The 19,389-nt window shown below is 44.8% G+C and overlaps 1 protein-coding gene across 6 annotated transcripts in view; it reads left to right on the top strand.

The window, feature by feature from the left end:
- Positions 1–19,389, top strand: part of MYO3A (myosin IIIA) — a 2,295,212-nt gene that overhangs the window by 375,660 nt on the left and 1,900,163 nt on the right. For all 6 annotated transcript variants that reach the window (XM_069648154.1, XM_069648153.1, XM_069648152.1 and 3 more), the window contains exon 7: positions 4,906–4,982. In XM_069648154.1, coding sequence (XP_069504255.1) covers positions 4,906–4,982 — 77 coding nt within the window. The remainder of the gene's footprint in view (positions 1–4,905; positions 4,983–19,389) is intronic.

Genomic DNA, 19,389 nt, shown 5'->3' with positions numbered 1-19,389 from the left:
TTATTCCTTTGTTGAACATTCATGACTGACTGACAAGCACCTTAGTTAAAAACATAGGCACGGACCACCCATAGAGATATGGGCATTACATCATGCCCTCAATCAGTCTGTGTCCTTCTTCTGATATGCCACATCATCACATTTAAGGAGTTCCTAATAGTTCCCCAGATCTCTGCAACCTTCTTCTGCCCACCCTTGGAGGAAGGAGACCATGCCACCGCTTCCATATTGGGAGGGAGTGTGAGTGCTGCCCATCTTCCATTTTCAAGAAACAAACAGCATTCTGTGAAGAACCAGGAATGAGACACGGACAAAGAGGAGTCATGGTCGTTGGCATAAACTTTTATTAAATAATAAGCTGGTTGGAAAATGCCTCACTGTGCCTAATCTAGGAGGTATTTCCCTACCTCAACTAAACTATCAAGATGTCCAAAGCAAAAGTGTCCTGTTTCAGAGTTCCTATTCTAGCTCTCTCATTCTAAAAGTAACTTTAAGGTTTTAAGGGTATTGTCTTTGGTTTGAAAAGTGTACAAATATTCAAGTTCAACAAAAAGGTATACACCCAACAAACGTTCCAAATGGATAATATTCACAATTCCAGGGAATGGCTCCATTTCCCAGGTTTTTCTCCTCCAAAACAAAAGTTCAAAAGAATATACAAGTTCTTTGAAGCCAAAGAGGATATCCCCCTCCTCTTGGTGTTGCAATTCACTTTCGGGGAAATGACTCCCTTCCTCATGTTTTTTCCACATTCAATGTAATTCAAAAATCTAAGGGAATGAATCTTCCTTGGGAGTCTCTGACTCACAAAATACCTGGTATACTCTCCTGCCAGGTTTTCACAGATGTTCATTCACTTTCAAGATGTGAAGGTATATGCTTTTCCCCTTGTTCCTTTTTATCTTCAGCTCACTCCCGAAGCCAAACCTTCCACTGTGGGCTCACCGGCTTTAGGGCTGCATCCTTGTCTTCTCTGACTCCGGTCGGGTCCTCTCAGCTTCCGCTCTCTCTCCAGTTTGGGCAACGTCTCTCTGCGGCTGGTGGCGGTCTCTGCATCTCTCCAGATTTTCTTGCAGGTGCACAGCTTCTTTGCCTCACTTCGTACTTCGGCGTCTCTCCTGCCTGCAAGAATGCATCGCCAGTCCAGACGCTGCCTCTCTCTTTCTTTGTGCCACTTCTCCGCTCGTGTGTCCATATGACAGTTTGTGTTCTCCAGCAGTCACTAGCTGGTCGTGTCTCTCTGCAGTTCTACAGGGCTCCATGTTAGGGAGAATTCTCCAGAATGGCTAATTTCCCCTACCTACTGAGTCCCCCAGCAGCTTTGCTGGATTTCTAGGATATATTTTTTCCACCTGGTAAGATTGTGAGCCTGTTTTTCCCACTCTTACATGTGTTTTGCTGTGTGTTATCCATTTTTGTGTTCATAGACCGTGGAGTCTCACCTACTCCATAGGCATCATCTTTGTACTGTGTGTCACACAGCACCTTTAGTGCAGTGACACAGGGTTGTCTTTTTAGACTTTCCTCTTTAACCTCAATTTTCTGTGACTGACTACTGTCTCCTAGAACATGTAAAGTTGCCATTGACTTTACGAGTCTTTTTAACGTTTTAGCCCAGTACAACCTATCTTCCATTTGAGTATTGGAAGGGTTAATAGTTATCCCTTTTTGTCTGTTTCTTATGGAACATTATTTTGTTCCCTTTTCTCTAAGATTTGGCAGGTGGCAGTGGTATCTACCATTTTCTTCCTATCACAGACTATGGAACTAGCCTTGGTATTGTTAGAGGCTATGTTAATAGCCTGGAACTTTAATCCGCTGGACCCCTTTTAATGTTATTTGGTTCCGGTCAGGTTTATATGCCATTTTTTTTGTAAAGGTCTTTCTCGTGTTTTACTCTGCGTACCAAACCAGGTTTGGTCCCTTTGTTTGCCGTACTTTGGTGGATAGGATGTGAGGGAGGGGTTTGAGGCCCCCTGCACAGGGTCTCCTTGGAGACCCAAGTTGCACTCTTGTTTGATTGGCTAGTTGACTATCCTGCCAGGACAGCCACCCTGCTGTGTGATTGACAGCCAGGCTGGGTGAATGGGGGTAAACTACATAAAAAGCAGGTCTATGGGACTTGGAAGGCAGAGTCGCCACTGGATCGAGTGAACTGAAGAGAAGCAGAAGGAAGAGGACTACTGCAACTACTGAACCTCCCGGTGAAGCCCTGCTGCGGGTCTGAATCGCCTGAACTTCGACGACAGAGAAGATCTGCAAGGAATCTTCTTCCCTTGAGCTGGTGGGACGAACCAGTTCGCCAAACGCCAAGCAGGGCCTCCCTACCCTGGTCGAATTTGCTGTGAATAGCTGCAGTGAACCGAATAGCCAGGAGGAATGGACCCTGTTTGGGTTTTAAGGAGCGCACCTTTTATTCATTGCTTTGCTCTGCTGCTGGTTTCTTCCCTGGGCATTGCAGGACCCTCCAGTCTTCCTGCTTTCTGTCAGTCTGACAGTCGCTTCAGGAAACGTGAACCTGCAGGACCTGCCAGGAACTTCTGCCTCACCTACAGCATTCTTCTTCTACTAAGGTACTGTGCAAATCCAGTCGTTTGTTCCGTCTGACTGCGGTGAAAGTGTTTGAAATCTTTCGCCAATCCGAGGGCTTATCCTTCTCTACTCTTTCTAATAACTTTTCTTCCAACCATCTTCGTTTTGAACTGTTGGCAAAGACTTAATCGGGAACTACCCTGAACTGTGTCATCCTCTGCAAAGACTCTGAACAATTAACATTGGCAAGGTCTATTGATTTGAATCCTAGTTGTAGTAAGCCTTTTCTAGATTGCCCTGGCTATAACTTGTTGGTGCTGCTTGATTTTGAATAACCTTTCTTTCCCTCCCTTTCTAAATTTCTGGAGTGCCATTTTGCTCACACTTCATTTTGAGCTTAACTTGTCCAGAATTGATTGTGTGTAGTGTAGTATATTAAGATTGTGGTTTTCTGCTGCTTTACATTAGTGAACTGTTTTATAACTGATGGTGTAAATAAATGTATATTCTTTTACTCCTCAGAAACCTTGAGTCAGTGTTTGTTTGAACCTTAGTAATTGTCCTTTGTGTAACTTCTGATACTGCACACTTTACTCCTGAGATAGGTCTGGCTGCTCAGCCATCACTACCACTTTACTGTGTAGTACAGGCTTGTACCAAAGGTGAATTTGTACTTGCACTTGTTGTCTTAATTGTGTGTGGTGTTCCCAAAGGGTACTGCATATGATTCTGCCTAACACTCCATCTTTGAACTCCTGCCTTACTGAAGGGAGCCTTTTGGAGCCAATCGCATTTCTCCTACAGCTAGACCGCTCACTTCAATTTAGCTGAGAGATTTTCATTTCAGTTGCTCTCTTCCTCGTGTCAGTCTGTGTTACTGATGTAGATACGTGTTGTTTAAACGTTCTATGACAACATTTTGCAGAATATAGAGCGTTATTGCACAATATGTCATGAGGGCCTGAGGTACTGAAGGGTTGTCCTTAAAATGAAATGAGGGATACCATGTCTCACCCAATGATGTCACTCCACCGCCCTGAGGGTCGCCACCCCATGTGGTCCTCCCTCAAATAGCCACCCACAGGGTAAGGACCAGGTAGTGGCTGCCATCCCCTGGCCACATGAGGAGAAGCTACTTCTGGGAAAGGCATGACGACATCATTGAATCATCTCAATTCTCTGTACCACAGCACCAGTTTGGTACATAGAAGTATGTTTGTTGGCACATACCCAAAAGATGGCCATGGCATATAGGTCCAGTGGGACATACACAGATGTGTACATATAACCATGGTTGCTTCTGTTAAAACAAAGGGCCTCATCACGAGTTGGGCAGAGCGGTAAATGCAGCAGCAATGCTATCACCACTGCATTTACCACTCTGCCCAATCTAGAGTTGGCCCGAAAGTGGGAGTTTTACCTCCAGCTTTTTGCAGGAGGTAAAAAGCTCCCCTTTTCTCCCATGTTGGTGCTATTAGCATGGCCCTAATTGCACCGGTGCTAATAGCACCAAGAAACCCCTTTTTGAGTCCAAAGGACCCAATGGTAATGAGGATTTACCTCCCCACCGCAACTTGGGATCTGGCGCAAATTGCGCCAGACTGGATTGTGGTAACGCTAATATCATTGGGCGGTATCCCAGCGCAACTAGCGCTGAGATACTGCCCAACCCCTGATGAGGTCTAAAGTGTTGCACTTCTTTCCCTAAAAACAGCCTAAGATGTCGAGCAGGGCAAATCAGACAAGAAATATAGGTAACTCTTGACTACAACAAAAAACAAGTGAGTACACTAGGAATCATCTAAAAACAAAGACACGCTTTCTTCAGTGTGATGCCCCAGTGAAATGGTTACATCATCCCTTTTTTCTAGTACACCAAATCACACTCCTGAGGTGCAATACACAGTTTTGAAGATATGCTTGCATTAAAACATTTCCATTTCAATATCTATTTGTCAACAAAGACAATGGGGGAAAAAAACAAAATGTGTTAAAGGGATTGGATAATCTGCATTGGTTGAACATGTTTTTTGCATTTTGCTTGCTTTGTCCTAGAAGGAACACACCAGGACCTACCTCGTCCCAATTCATATCTGGCCTAGGACTGATAAACACACGCTCTTTTAGAATACTATTGAGTAACATTACATTTGGTAATAATGACAACTATTATTACAGTTTTTTAAATTGGGAGTAAACACTCTGAATCACTAACCAAAACTCTAATCATATTATTACTATTATTATCATCACTCTGCACGTAAGTGCAATTCTTAGCGTTCATCGAAAATAGTAACAAAGTATGAAAATGTTTCTTGTAGAAAGGTCAGAATCGCGTGTCATATTAATTAATATATATTTTATTGATTACAGGTGTTTCAGCTCAGTTATCAAGCACTCGTCTTCGCCGAAACACATCTGTTGGGACCCCTTTCTGGATGGCACCCGAGGTATGAATTGCGTGCAGATGCATTTCTTTAAGTATCTGCGTCTAGAAGTGTGTGGTATTTTTGACGTCAAGGGTAGGCTAATTGTAATGCCTTCTTTTCTTTATCAGTTGACATACTCACAACCTCCCAGAGTCATTTCTTGGCCCATCATTTAATTTGTTAACACTGAAGCCTCCACTCACAAATCCAATTAACTCATTTCTCGAAATTCCATCTCAGCGAGTGGAACGGTTGAGGAATTTTCTTCATGTGCCCTTCAAGAAATGCCACATTTGATGATGTCTGAATGAATCAGAAAATACTCAATGACCTAAAATTCACTTGAGTGCCTCCTGGATGCTTGCACTTATGAAGGATGTTTTAAAATGATATCTATTTTTTGGGAATACTGTTGAGTAGCCTTTGCTATATTGGACATTTGTAGAGGGCACATAGCAAAACTCTCAAGCATACCTAGACAGTTAACAAACCACACAAAAGACATATTTATTTAAGCAATGTTCAGGTTCTTGGCCTACAGAATTTGAGTTTGGATAACATTTTCATTAAAAAAAACAACGCAATGGCTGTACTTATCAATTGCCATACAGAATACAGAATCAATTGACAGGGATTAAACACAATACATTGTAGGAATGATAATTAATCATTTTACCCAAATTATCAAATCCTTCCTATATCATAGCCAAAGCAAATTCTTATGACATAAAATATTAAACAATATTGAAAAAGCAAACACACCATAATAAAGCAACCAATAGTCAAAAAACAACAAGAACAAAACAAACACACACCCACCCAACATGCCCATAACACAACACAATCCCACCCCTAATTCTCCATTCATAAAGCATCCTTGCACAGAAAACGTTAATACATTTATTAACTTTAATACATTATTCAATGGTGCCCATAACTCAAGGTAGAGATCTTCTCAGTCCTTATTTAACATCATCACCTTTTCATAACTGGATAGAACCTTTAACTCCGAACAGGGAAGTGAGTGGGCACCACAGGGTTGGACATCTTTCACATTTTAAAGTCAATGTGAAGGTAAAAGTTAAATGTTCAAACTGGAGTTCAGAAGGAGCAGGCTGTGACAAGTCTGGAGACACCCTGACTCAAAATTGCAACAAAAGCTAGAGACCAAGTAAAAATACCTTGTCACATAGCCGCTCTCAATGGGGCCCAACATGGGCAAAAATCATTCAAAGTTCAAAAGAATGGTTTTGATCCAGTATCTAAAGTAATACGCTTGTTCAAAATGAAAAGAGTCTGTTGGTTGTTTGTATCAAAGTGATCATTTATCCATAGAAATTCAAAACAAGCTATCACTAATGTTTTCTTAGTGAGGGAGCAGTTGCCGCAACTCATATGTAATACAGACTTAATGCCAATGCATTCGGAAATAATTTCCTTCTTCAGGGCAAGTCTAGTCAATTCCAAGTCAATAACAAAATACACCAGTATCGACATGAAAAAACAAACAAATCACACATACATGTCATAATAATAATAATAGGAACATACCAATCAGCAGAGATTCCAAAGGAAATCAAGAAAAGAAATAAAAAGAAATAATGAGTTGATTGTCTTGTAGATGACAGAAAAAAAACAAAATGTGTAAAACCTAGTTTACCTTAATGGTGTGGCACAGAAGAGAACATTCGTTGTTCAAACCCAAAGTAAGATGGAACACAATGATATGCCGTGGATATAGCGGATGTTGTGTAAAACACGCATGTGTTTACAAATGGTATCTGATAAAGGGAAAGGATCAGGGTAAGTATAGTAGTTAAACTTTATTTAACTTTGCACTGAGATACAACATCACTTGTACACACAATCATGTGGTACTTGTACAGGAATCGTCACAACAGTGTGCGGTCAGGTTACACATTGTACAACTTTTTTCACGTTGTCTCATTTCCGCTCTCTCCGCTAGCTTCGTTATTAACCAGCTATTGACGTAACCCTCCCCAAATGTCCTTCTGTCGATAAGTAGTAAGTACAATTCTTCCTCATCATTCGCCCAGGTCATGTCTCTCTCCCACTCCTCAAGTGAGGGTGATACAGCGCTCTTCCACCTCATTAATATAGCACGTTTAGCTATCAATAGTCCAATATATATAACCTTACGTTGTAATGGCTTCATTAAGTACCTATCCCAACATACATATTGCAGGTTCCCATCTTATTGGCTGGTCTGCCATCTTTCCCATATTTCCTAACGCATCACATACCTTATGCCAATATTCAGTGAGCGACCCACACGACCCCAACATATGTTTTATGTCAGCATCTTCACTCTGACATCTTGGGCATCGTCCTTCAGCCACCACATTCATTTTCTTAAGACGGGCTGGGCTGAGGTGTACCCTATTTAATATTTTGAAATGAATCAATCTGTATCTAGAGTTATACGACACCTGTTTTATCAACCTACATAACTGGACCAGTGTGTGTCTTTAAAGGAAGTGTTCAGGTCTTTCTCCCAATCTCCCTTGACATCTGGTATGTGTACCTCTCTTGCTGGCAGTGCCAGTTTAAATATTGCAGATGCAGAATTTTTGGCTGCGTCTAGGGAAATTGTATAGTTCAGACTCTGGTGTGAAAGGGGTTCCTGAGGGAATCCAGTCCACACTGATGCTGCTGCTGATCCGAGCCTGTAGTATTGTAGTTTCTGGAGCGGGGTGTCCCCTATCTGTGTCCTGATATACTCCCAGGTTTTAAACACCCCATTTCGATACAAATCACAGAGATGTATTATTCCTGTCCCGTACCAGTGTGTAGCCAGTACTGCATCTCTGGATGGATATAGATATGGGGCATCCCAGATCACCATAACCGGGCTGTATACTACGATGTTTGGGGATGTCTGGACTAGCCTCTGCCATGCCTGTTGTGTGGCTAGTACTGGGTCAAGGTGGTTCATATCTCTCTGTCCTCCCATTACCACTCCATGTAAAAGTGTGGCATTGCTCTTCCCTTGCCTTTCTAATTCCTCATACGATGTGTGTGGTCCACCCTCAGCCCAGTACGCCGCATAACACACCTGGGCCGCCAAATAGTATAGCTCGAAGTCAGTGGCGGCTAGCCCCCCTTGCTTGTATGGCAATGTGAGACGTTTCCAGCTAACCCTTGCCTGCCCTCTCCATATGAACGTGGAGCATTCCCCGGTCACCTTCGTGAAGAAGGATGTGTCGGGCCATAGCGGTGTAGTGCTAAAGAGATCAAAAGGTTTGGGTAGGATGACCATCTTCACGAATGCCACTCGGCCCATCAACGAGATGGGCAGCTGTTTCCATCTTTCAAGCTTGGTGCACAGTTCCCTGACTAGGGTGTCATAATTCAGGGAGCGCACCAGGGTCGCCGAGCGTGCAGCTTCAACCCCGGCATATTGCACTTGCCGGGGTGACCACTTCAGTCCGAACAGGTTGCTGGGTTCATTCGTGCAGTCGTCAGTGGAAACACCGCCGACGTATTACTTTTCTGGCGAAGGCCTGAGTAGTTCCCAAATTCCTGGACCGCAGCTATTACTCTCTGCAGGTACCTCTCAGGTTTCCTCACATACATCAGGATGTCATCCCCGTAGAGTGTTATCATTTCTGTCCGGCCAGCTATGGCTATTCCAGCTCGAACGTGGCGTGCCCTCATAAGATCTGCTAGGGGCTCAATCACCAGTGAGAATAATAACAGCTAAAATGGGCAGCCTTGCCGGGTTCCCCCTGCCAATATCAACACTTCGGACAGCACCCCGTTCACACACACCCTGGCTTATGGTTGTGTATACAGGAGCCGCAACCATTTTATAAAATTAGGGCCGAACCCATAATTGTTCAGCATCCACAAAACGGAAATGGCCAGTATACTGTGTCAAAGGCTTTCTGCATGTCCAAGGACAGTGCAACTGCCTCAGTGTCTTGCAGTATCCTCGCCAGCACATTGAACAGCCTCTGTATGTTGGATGCCATCGATCGACCCTATATGAAGCCCGCCTGGTCTTTCTGAACCATATAAGGCATCAGTGGATTGAGCCGGGAGGCTAGTATCTTTGCAAATATTTTCATGTCAGTATTTATAAGGGACAGTGGACAATACGACCCACAATTCTCTGGTGGTTTCCCAGGCTTCAGCAGTAAGGTAATAACCGCCTCCTGCATTGACTCCGGTAGAATGGCAGTCTCTAATGCCTCCGTCCAGACCGTCAGCAAGCGAGGAGCCAAGGCGTCTCTGAAATCTTTATAAAACTGCACGCCTAATCCATCAGAGCCAGGTGCTTTCCCTCCCGGCAGACATTTGATTGCTTCCTTTATGTCATCCAGCGTTATAGGTGCTTCAAGTGCATTGCGGGCATCAATGGATAGCAGTGTCATATGTATCTTGGCCAGAAACTCAAATATCTTGCTCTCTGTGGCTACAGTTTGGGGTGAATATAAATTTCCATAGAAGTCGTAGAACACCTCGCAGAACTCTTCCACTGTGTTCACAACCCTACCATCTTGTCTGGTTATACACGGAATGGATGTACTACCCTTCTCACTATGGACGATCTTTGCTAGAAGCTTACCCGGTCTCTCTTGTTCTCCATAGCTATGGGCCTGTGCCCGCCTATCAAAGTAGCGTAACCCTCAATCCGCTACTTCTCGGTACTCATCCAGCTTCGATTTAATGTCTCTGTGGTTGTGTGTTGCTGGGCTACTTGCATATTCCGTCTGTAGTGTCGCCAAGGACTCTTGCTGCCTTTTGAGCTCCCCCTGATATCTCAGAGAACTCCAAATTCAGTGGACATCGCAACCTCTCGCATATAATTTTTGAATGTCTGCCACAACACTGCTTGTGTGTCCACCGACCCTTCGTTGTTCTCAAAGAAGTCAATAATGTGCTGTATCATACTGGACCGGAATACTGGATATAATTCGGATGTGGCCATAAATCGCTACTGAAGCCTCCGGGGGGCCACTTCAGGAATGTTCAGTGTGTCACTGGAGAATGATCGGACAGCGTTCTGGGAAGTTTTTGGGATTCGACCAGCCAACCCAATACCCTCTGTAATGTTAGCCAGAAATCTATACGGGAGTGCATGTCATGCACTGATGAGTAAAAGTTGAAAGCCCTCTGTGACCCATGCAACGATCGCCAAAGGTCCTTCAAACCCAAGTCTGCCATGTGTGTTTGTATCGCGCACACTGCACCCGTTAGGGTTCTGGTCGATGTTGATGTGCGGTCTAGAACATAAACATTCATCAATAGGACTTCGGCACTCCCCAGTTTCCCATGTACAATTACGTATCTACCACCTTCATCGCTCTCTGTCGTGTAATGTATAAATGGTAGGGACCTGTGGACCAGGATCATGACCCCTCAGGCTTTAGTTGAATACAAAGTGTAATGGCGCTGTGGGGCCCCTTTCTGTGCTTGGGGTTCCAGTAGATGCGTCTCTTGCAAAAATAACAATTGGGCCCTTGCCTATTCACATACGCCATCACCTTGTGTGTCTTTATGGGTGAGCCCAGCCCCCTCACGTTCCAACTGAGTAACTTCACCCCAATCGGACCAATGTCATCCATCATCTCTTACGTGTCTCTGTGCAACCCTTACAGTCCTGTACCATCTCTCAAGTAGGCCATAGTGTGCTGTAATGAATCTGTGCATTTTCATAACGGTTTTACCCCAACTATCCCCGGGTCCCTCCTCCGCCTCCCTCATAGTGCCCCGAACTTCGATTTGCTGCCCCCAATCCCCTCCCATCCCTCCCTCCTTGCCTAGTTTGACAAACATATGCACTTGCATTGGGTGCAACTGCTTCCGTGGTGCCTAGAACTTCAAGCTTGGGCAATATTGAAATCTGAGCAGGGCTCAAACCTTCTGCGAATATTGAAACCCACGTTACCAGAACACATAATGAATTACATGGCCTTTGGAAGGGCCTGCGCGGCCAACACTCAACATCTACAAGAACACAATGCCCATCTATGTCCCGGTCCCACCCCACCACTGGCATTGAATAACTGTCACTCAAACCACAATACAATTACAGTACGTATTTCACAGCCACTGGCATAGTGCCACATTACTAACATATTGAGTGTCCTCGTAGTTGTACTGCATCGTTCTCATCGTCACTGTCTGTCTTCCAGCGGCTGCTTCTCTGGTAAGGGAATGTTGCTTCTACAAACAAAGCTGCCTCCTCCGGGAACGTGAAGAAGGATGTTTTATTTTTAAATTGCATGTGCAGCCTCGCTGGGTATAGCATGATGTTGGGTATCTGGAGTTCCCTCAACAATTTCTTAACACCAATAAATGAGCGTCTCTCCTGCTGCACTGCCAGCATAAAGTACGGGAAAATACGGATCACGCTCAAGCCCGTTCTCAGGTCCTGCTTCTCCCGTGCTGCTTTCAGCACCATGTCTCTATCCCTGTAGTTCATTAGTCTAGCGATGATTGGCCTTGAGAATGCCCCATGTTTGGGTTTTGCTGCCAGAGACCTGTGGACTCGTTCCACCATGAACATTTGTGACCATCCTGGGTTTCCTAACAAGTCTTTTAACAGGCTCTCCACATCCATCTCCATAGGACCTTTCAAGGCATCCTCTTGCACTCCTACGATGCAGATATTGTTCTACTGCGACCTCCCTTACAGTTCCTCGCTCTTCATTTTAATGTTGCCCAGGTCCTTCACCATCGTTGTGACTGTGTTCTGCAGTGATTCTATGGCCTCTTCCGCTGTGCCTATTTGCGTTTCGGCCTCCGTGATATGAGTGGCCTTTTCCAATTGGGCTGGATTGTGGAGACAGTGACGTTGATGCCGTCTAGTTTGTCATTTACGGATGCATTGCATAATAGCCACTAATCCTTGTAAATCAGCGGGTGGTGATGTTGAGGTTGTTGCTAGAGTTCCTTGGCTGCTAGACCCTTCATTGTTGGTGTCTATTGGTTTAGCAGTGGGTTTGGTGCATTTGTCTATGGTGCCACTTTTTTTAGGCGGTAGTCCCTTAGGCATTATAGTTGGCCCCTGGTGCCTCTTCAGCGTGCAACACGGTGCGCACAAGGCATTGAGGGAACAGGCCAGGTCAGTTCCGCAGCTAACAGCGAGCCAGCAAAAATCCTGTTAGGGGGGATCCCCTACTGTTGTTAATGCTGTAGATTCTGCCGAGTTTTCAATGCACCTTACCTCCAGGCCCCATCTGGGTCGCTGCGATATGTCCAGTGTGTGCAGCTCAGAGGCAGCACAGTAGAGTAGACAGAAATGGGGGGCCGAGGATCAACGGGCTGTCAACGGGTTCGCAGAATGGGCAGGTGGTCTCCTACCACCAAGATTGGTTCCCCCCTACTTCAAGAGGGCCATATGCCGCCACATAAGGGGGAATTTGGGTGGCCACATAGTCTTGGCACAGGTTGTCTACACCGCAATCTTCTATGTCCTGTGGCGTAGCCGCTATTCTTGCCTCAATATGGAACTCCGAAGCAATTCTGGGCCTGGAGGCTATGGGCCTCTTTGACTGTGCGGGCGTGACAGGGGGATCAGGGTGTTCACCCTTTTAGGCCTTGACTGAGAACAGGGCTCTGAGTTATGCCCAGTAGTTTTGTTATGGCTCACAATGTCATAGGGAGAAACCAAGGGTTCCAGCGATGTGCCTGCTCGCGTGACCACGGCGTGGTAAACTGTTTTCCTCACATCCAGCTCCACGCCCGCACTCCAGGATAGTGAGGGCCTGTGACCATTGTCGAGCTGAGCCACCCCGCCCCCCTGCACAGCCCGTCTTGTTTCCTGGCTCTAAGCGCCCAAAACGAGTCTATTTTTATAATGTGTGCAAGTGGGCGTGCAGCAATGTCCCATCTGCGGTTCACTGCATGCCAGCAGGGCCGTTAACACCTCGGAGCACGGGGCACACGTTCAACCCATATTTACAGCTTAACCACTGTCTCGCTGCACTCTTCGCCGATTCTTGCCGGCCATGTAGTCTGGGGGTGGCGTAGCTCTTCACATCCGCAGGTCCGTGATAGTTGCTAAGTTTCATCTGCTGTACCACTCCAACAGCAGTGCTGGCCCCAAGGCCATGTCCCTATGTCAAATGTTCTGCGCGGGGAGACAGGCCGCTGAGTGAGGTGGACCGCCTGATTGCCTCAACCTCACAGCCGACTATCAGAGGTGCTCTACGGCTTCTCCTGCACAGTGTGCGAGAGGGCAGCCACACCTCTTGTCATTGCATATGTTATCCGTGCCCTGGCGGGTCGTATGGTGTCTACTCTCCGGGAGTTTGACACTGCAAGGTGCCTCCGCTGCCTATCTCCTCCTTACAGGCCGGGTCTGGTGGATAGCATGCCTGAAAGCCGAAGTATGTATCCATTGACGCGCCCCACCGGGGCCCTTACAGTTTATCAGATATCTCCAGTATTGCTGGGGCGATCGTCCTGGGATTTGGGCAGTGCTCACCAGGCTCTTTCTTGCATCACTCAGGCAATTCCTGTGGTTTGTCCTTCGTGCTGACTGCTTGGATTATGCTGATAAGCTCACGGCATCTACGGAGCTCACACAAACATGGCCACCTTCCAAATCATGTTTAACAAGGTGCTCCTGTCCCCACCACAAACCCCAACATGTGTCATTATCCAACAGCCCTAAATTATGCATCCGCACAGACGTTCAATAAAGCTGTTTTAAAACCTTTTGTGGATTAACCTCAAATTCATATCAAATTTGGCCCTGAATCCAATTTTGAGCAAACCATCCCATTCTCTCTGTGAGATCTCATAGTTCAATTCATTTCTCTAGGTCCGCCACAGCTTGTCCCAGGAATCCAAATGTGAATGCTTCATAGACATCATATTGATGAAAGGGGACACCATGCATTGTGGTGCATCAAAAAGTCTGGGGAGCTCTGGTTTAGTCTCCAGTGTAGGGCCCAACATATTCAGTCTTTGTAACAATAGAGCTGTAACTCCTTATAACGTCCTAGCTCAATCCTCCCCAAGTGAAACTTCTGATGAATTTCCGCAAAACTCAAAATTCTCTCCTCCCTTAAAACATTACCTTCCTGCAACACCCACCTTATGATCCAACTCCGCCAGTTTAAAGTTTTGTTCCCTATCTGGAATGCCGGATTGTGCCACAACAACGCATTATATCTCAAACATAGATTGTGGTAATTTTCGACTAGCCAGGCAACCATAGCTTCCTGTGTAGCATTGATTATGAGGTAATTTACTTTTCACTTTTGGCATCTTTCCCATCAAGTATAAGTTATCAAATTCATATGGACTTAGCACATCCCTTTCTAATCTCTACAACATCCCCTTCAAATGTAAAATAATGAGGAGCTTTCTTAAGCAGAAATCCTTTGTCGTACTTTTCAAGATCAGGGTCACCAAAGCCCCCCTCTTTAACGCTGTGCATAAAAATGAATCACCAAATTTTTGTTTTCTTTTTAACACTTGTAGTTGTACGAAAATGTACAAAAAATCCTGGAAGACCCTATTTAACATCCCCACACAAACTCCACTAGCTCTTTGTTTCTGTCTAATATATAGCGCCAGCGGCTAAAATGCAAAATTAAACAGGTAAGGTAATAAAGGGCAACCCTGTCTGGTGCCCCGTGTTAATGGGAACGAATCAGATATCACACCGTTTGCCCAAATCTTTGCCGATACTTCCCGATGCAGGCAAGATACAGCCCTCAAGAACACTGGACCAAATCTCATCTTCAGCAGCGTATACTCCAAAAATGTCCATTTCACTCTATCAAATGCCTTCTCGGCATCTAAAAAGATCAATACAGTGTCCAAACTGCACTATTGCTGTGGAACCCAGAAACACCAATAATGGTCCTAATATTATTGTACCCATACCTATCCTTCATAAAACCCATTTGGGACCCATCAATTAAGTTCCCCATTTACCTGTTCAACCTATTCACTAAGACCTTGGTAAATAGCGTAATATCCACATTAAGTAGCAAGATAGGCCAGTTACTACTACACTTCTAGTTATCTCAACCCCGTTTTGAGATAATTGTAATCTGAACTTCCCTCATTGTGGCACCAATTCTGCAATATGTTATTATACAAGCCACACAAAAAAGGTGGTAACTGAACCGCAAAGCACTTAAAAAATTCTGACAAAAAACATCCAGTCCACGTGACTTCCCCACATTAAGCTGATCAACAGCCACGTTTTAAAAAAAATGGTATTGTGATGTAACCAAATCTTGTTTTTTTACACACTATTTCAATGTAACAAAATATAGAAATACAGTACAGCCATTTCAATTCAGACTTCAATTACACTTAAAACAAGCTATTAAAAAAAAATATTTACACTCAGGGAAATGAAAAAGAATATAAACAATTCTTTCTTTCAATAACAGAAGAAGAACAGCAGCAAGAAGACACAAGGAAATAAATAAAACACAACCCTAAAGAATAAGTTTGAGAGAGAGAAGAGAGAAAATAGAGTTCACATTCCTCACAGGAGGGAAATGTACCCAAATTCCTGTGGAATAAACCCTGTCTGCTGCAGAACTCTTATCACATTCAGTGTTAATTTTGTCTCGTGTCCTGAGATCATTCTTTCCTAAAACGTATTTGATGAAAGACAGTCACTAGTCTTAACGAAAGGGGCCAGTATGTGTTCAATGGTCTGATCTCAAGGATCGGTACATTCAGGACATGAGTTGTGTGTCACAACTGCTAGGCCCCACTTACTCAGAACCGAGCCCGTCCTTATCAGGTTAAGATGCAGTCTGTGGAAGTTCAGCCTAGTTTTAACATCAGGGAACTTCGTAAAAAATCTAGCCAAATAACCCTGTTTTTTTACCATACATATAAAATGAGGTAGGGAAAGAAGAAGCCCTCATGTTATCACTTGTATTAATCCAATCCCTTAATGAGAGGGCCTTCTTAACCTTCATAGGATTAGTGAGCAGTGTATGTTCATCGTGATCACAGTAAAGTAAGATCTCCTTTACTTTGTTCCTAAAATCACTTAAGGTATATGAAGAGTTGAGATTTAGATGGACCAAAAGATCTTCAAAAAGCGTGTTATCAATGGGGTCTACAATTCATCTAAACATGGAAAGCAGTTTCCAATCCATTTGCATCTTTAGAGATCTTAAGCCCAACTCATACCTCAGTGCAACCATTTGTAGGCTTTTGACAAACCCAGAACCTGCTTCCAGATCACGGCTTCAATTTTCTGCCAGTCAATAGAGCATAGTCGTGGTTTAGCCTCTATACCATAAAGTAAAACTGGTTCCACCTTTGCCACATAGAATCTAATTAATGGCAAAATGGAAAATGTACTGTATAAATCCGAAATCTTTTTCATCTGCAATGTTAACTGTGTAGTCTTAGCCAGTGTCTCCACTAATCTTAACCCAATTGTTGCAACCACATGTTGAGTGTATCCAAGGTAAGCTATTTCATTTACCACAGGAATAAGTTGATCACATATTTACCAAGGGAATCTGACTCCTCGGGCTTCCTTATCTCCAAAAATTCAACCCAGGATTTCTCTGGGTTAACAACAAGGTTGTTTTCTTTCATGTAGTGATCTAACACTCTTAGAAGTCTTTGCAGACAAACAGGTGTCTTGTCTAACAAGACAATGTCGTCCGCATACATGAGCCACTGTTACACCTTGGCGACACTGGTCTCTTTGGCAGCGCCGCCGTGTATACGGAGCGATACGATCCAATACGTCCAAGATGGCCGTGGATGTCGGTACCGTTGTTACAGACAACGCTATAGACGTTGCACGCTCCCCAGAGACCCGAATGGCTGTTCACGTGATCACATATAGTGAAGGAAGTACTGCTACCTGCCGCGTCGCTACTGCTGATTTCGGCGCTCCGTAAATTCGCTGCTAGGAAATTCCTTGCTTACCTTGTGAATGTCTTGCTCTCCCTAACTGCTACCTATTGACTCTCTTCATTTTAGACTCTCCTCTTCTTTCTCATCTCGGCCCCATTCCGGGTCTGGTTTTTCACCGGCAAGTTATAGCTCCCAACATCCATTCAGGCTGTCTTCACTTTCTGCTTTCCCATCCAAAGTAAGTTAGCGTGTTTTCCCAAACACCTGTTCCTCCCGTTACTTGTTCCCATTTGACTAAAGTTTAACCTCTTTTTCTATAAGGGAGGGTTAATGTTACTGTTCTCGGACTACAATATTGGAAACTGGTATCCCCGGTCACCTTCCTGTTCTTTGTAATCTCAGCATAATCCTACAGTAAGTTCCAGCCTGTTACCTCTCCTGAGTCTTTTAGTCTGTCCTTCACTATTGCATACTTATCTGTCTGTTCTGCTCCTGTAGAGAGTTCATCTCCATTACGAGTTGTCAGCTACACCGAAGACCTCTACTACCTCAAGACCTCTTCACCTGTAAGCGACATCGTCCAGGGTTTTCTTCCCCAGAGGGTTTCCCTGAGGGTTTTGCTCCTTCCCACACTGGTTCTGTATTGTTCCCGGTGTGGGGGGAGTAGAGCTGTCTGGGGGTACTCTCATTTCAGCATTTGTATCCTCCAAGGGAAGTTGCTGTTAAATCAGGTTAGTGATAATTTCAAGATTGAATGTTGTCAAAGAAGTTGCCATCTAACAGATAGCAACGCGCTAGAATTAGGAACTATACTTGAGCTTTCAGTCTTCCCATGGAGCAACAAATGCAGCAGCTTATGGCTGCGATGCAAGCCATGTCCCTTGAGCTACAGTCTCTTAAGCAAGATAATGCCCAACTTAAGCAACAGGTAGCTAGAGCTTTCTCTGAGTCACCTCCAGTCACTTTACAAATGGGTAAATTTGATGGGGATCCTCACAAGTTGAAGGAATTTCTGGATAGCTGTACCGTCCAGTTTACCTTTGTCTCGGTTTTTTCCCACTGATAAGGACAAGGTGGGGTTCTTAATATCCCATTTGGCCGCGCCTGCATTAGCCTGGGCTACCCCGTTGGTCACTTCCGGTAATCCCATTCTTGATTCTTATCTAGCCTTTACTAATAGTCTAAAGTCCATGTTTAGCCGACAAGAGGTCGCTGTTACCACTCAGGAAAAACTACTTGATTTGAGACAGGGCTCTAAAGACCTTATGTCCTACATCACTCAGTTTAAACAATTATCCGCCGAGACGGGTTGGCCTGATGATGGTCTCCTCACACTTTTCCGACGAGGACTGTCTGAAGATCTTAAAGATGAGATAGCCAAAGTTCCTTGCCCAGCCAACCTTGCAGATATGATTGCTCTCACAATGCAGATAGACTACCGTCTGCACGAACGCTCCCATGAGAAAAGGAAGGGAAAGAGTGTTCGGTCAATACAAGAATACCATCCTCCCGCTAACAAGCCCTCATCAGGGGATGAACCGATGCAAATCGGATCGGTTCGAGCCCCCCTCTCTAGTATTGAGAGAGAAAGACGAAAGACCCTGGGCATATGTATGTATTGTGGATCGTCTTCACACATTTTACGCGATTGTCCCATAGTTCCACCTCGCCGGGCACCAATCTCGGTGCCGGGAAACGCCAGGGTCCTGCCATAAGGGGGAAAATGGCAGGATTACAGACACAGAGTTCCCCACACAGATTCGGATTATCTTTAGAACCACCTCCGATAACCAGACAATGGAAGTTCTCTCCCTAACCATAGTGTTACCAGACGCAACATTAAGGGGCATACCGGCATTAGTTGATTGCAGGGCAGCAGGGAACTTTTTGGATGATCAATGGGCTGCAGATAGAGGGATCGCTAGAGAGACCAAATCCTTCGCCACATCTATTCAAGGGGTAGATGGTAAGCCTTTAAGCTCTGGACCCATACGAGAACAGACTAGACCAGTAACCTGCATGATCGCTTCCCACAGAGAATCTATGGTGTTCGATCTGATCAAGACCGCCCATTTCCCAGTCATATTAGGTCTTCCTTGGCTGCGGGTCCATAACCCATACATTAATTGGACAGCTGGTACATTATTTTTAGGCTCGGAATATTGTGTGAATAATTGCCTTTCTCATGATACTGTTGGAGTTCAGGTCCCTTCGGAGATAGTTAGCCCTCTCTCGGCACCGCTGGTCAGTCAGCTCGGACTTATCCCAGAATGCCATCAATCCTACCACACAGTGTTTGCAGTACCAGAATATCCAACACTACCACCCCATCGGAGAGACGACTGCCATATAGACCGATTACCTGACACTCCTCTCCCTTTCGGACGCATGTATGTACTATTTCAGCGAGAAAAGAAGGCCCTCAAAGAATATCTACATGCAAACATTCATAATGGACTCATAACAGAATCCAAATCCCCGGCAGGAGCCTCATTATTTTTTATTCCAAAGAAGGAATCTGAAGAACTCAGGCCCTGCATCGATTATCGGGGCCTCAATAAGATCACTGTGCCCGATAAATATCCAATGCCGTTGA

The sequence above is a fragment of the Ambystoma mexicanum genome, chromosome 2q (assembly GCF_040938575.1).
Source record: "Ambystoma mexicanum isolate Mex_15411 chromosome 2q, UKY_AmexF1_1, whole genome shotgun sequence".
In the NCBI taxonomy this organism is placed as follows: Eukaryota; Metazoa; Chordata; class Amphibia; order Caudata; family Ambystomatidae; genus Ambystoma; species Ambystoma mexicanum.
The sequence above is the reverse complement of the archived record's forward strand: the minus strand, read 5'-3'. Positions and strand labels throughout refer to the sequence as shown.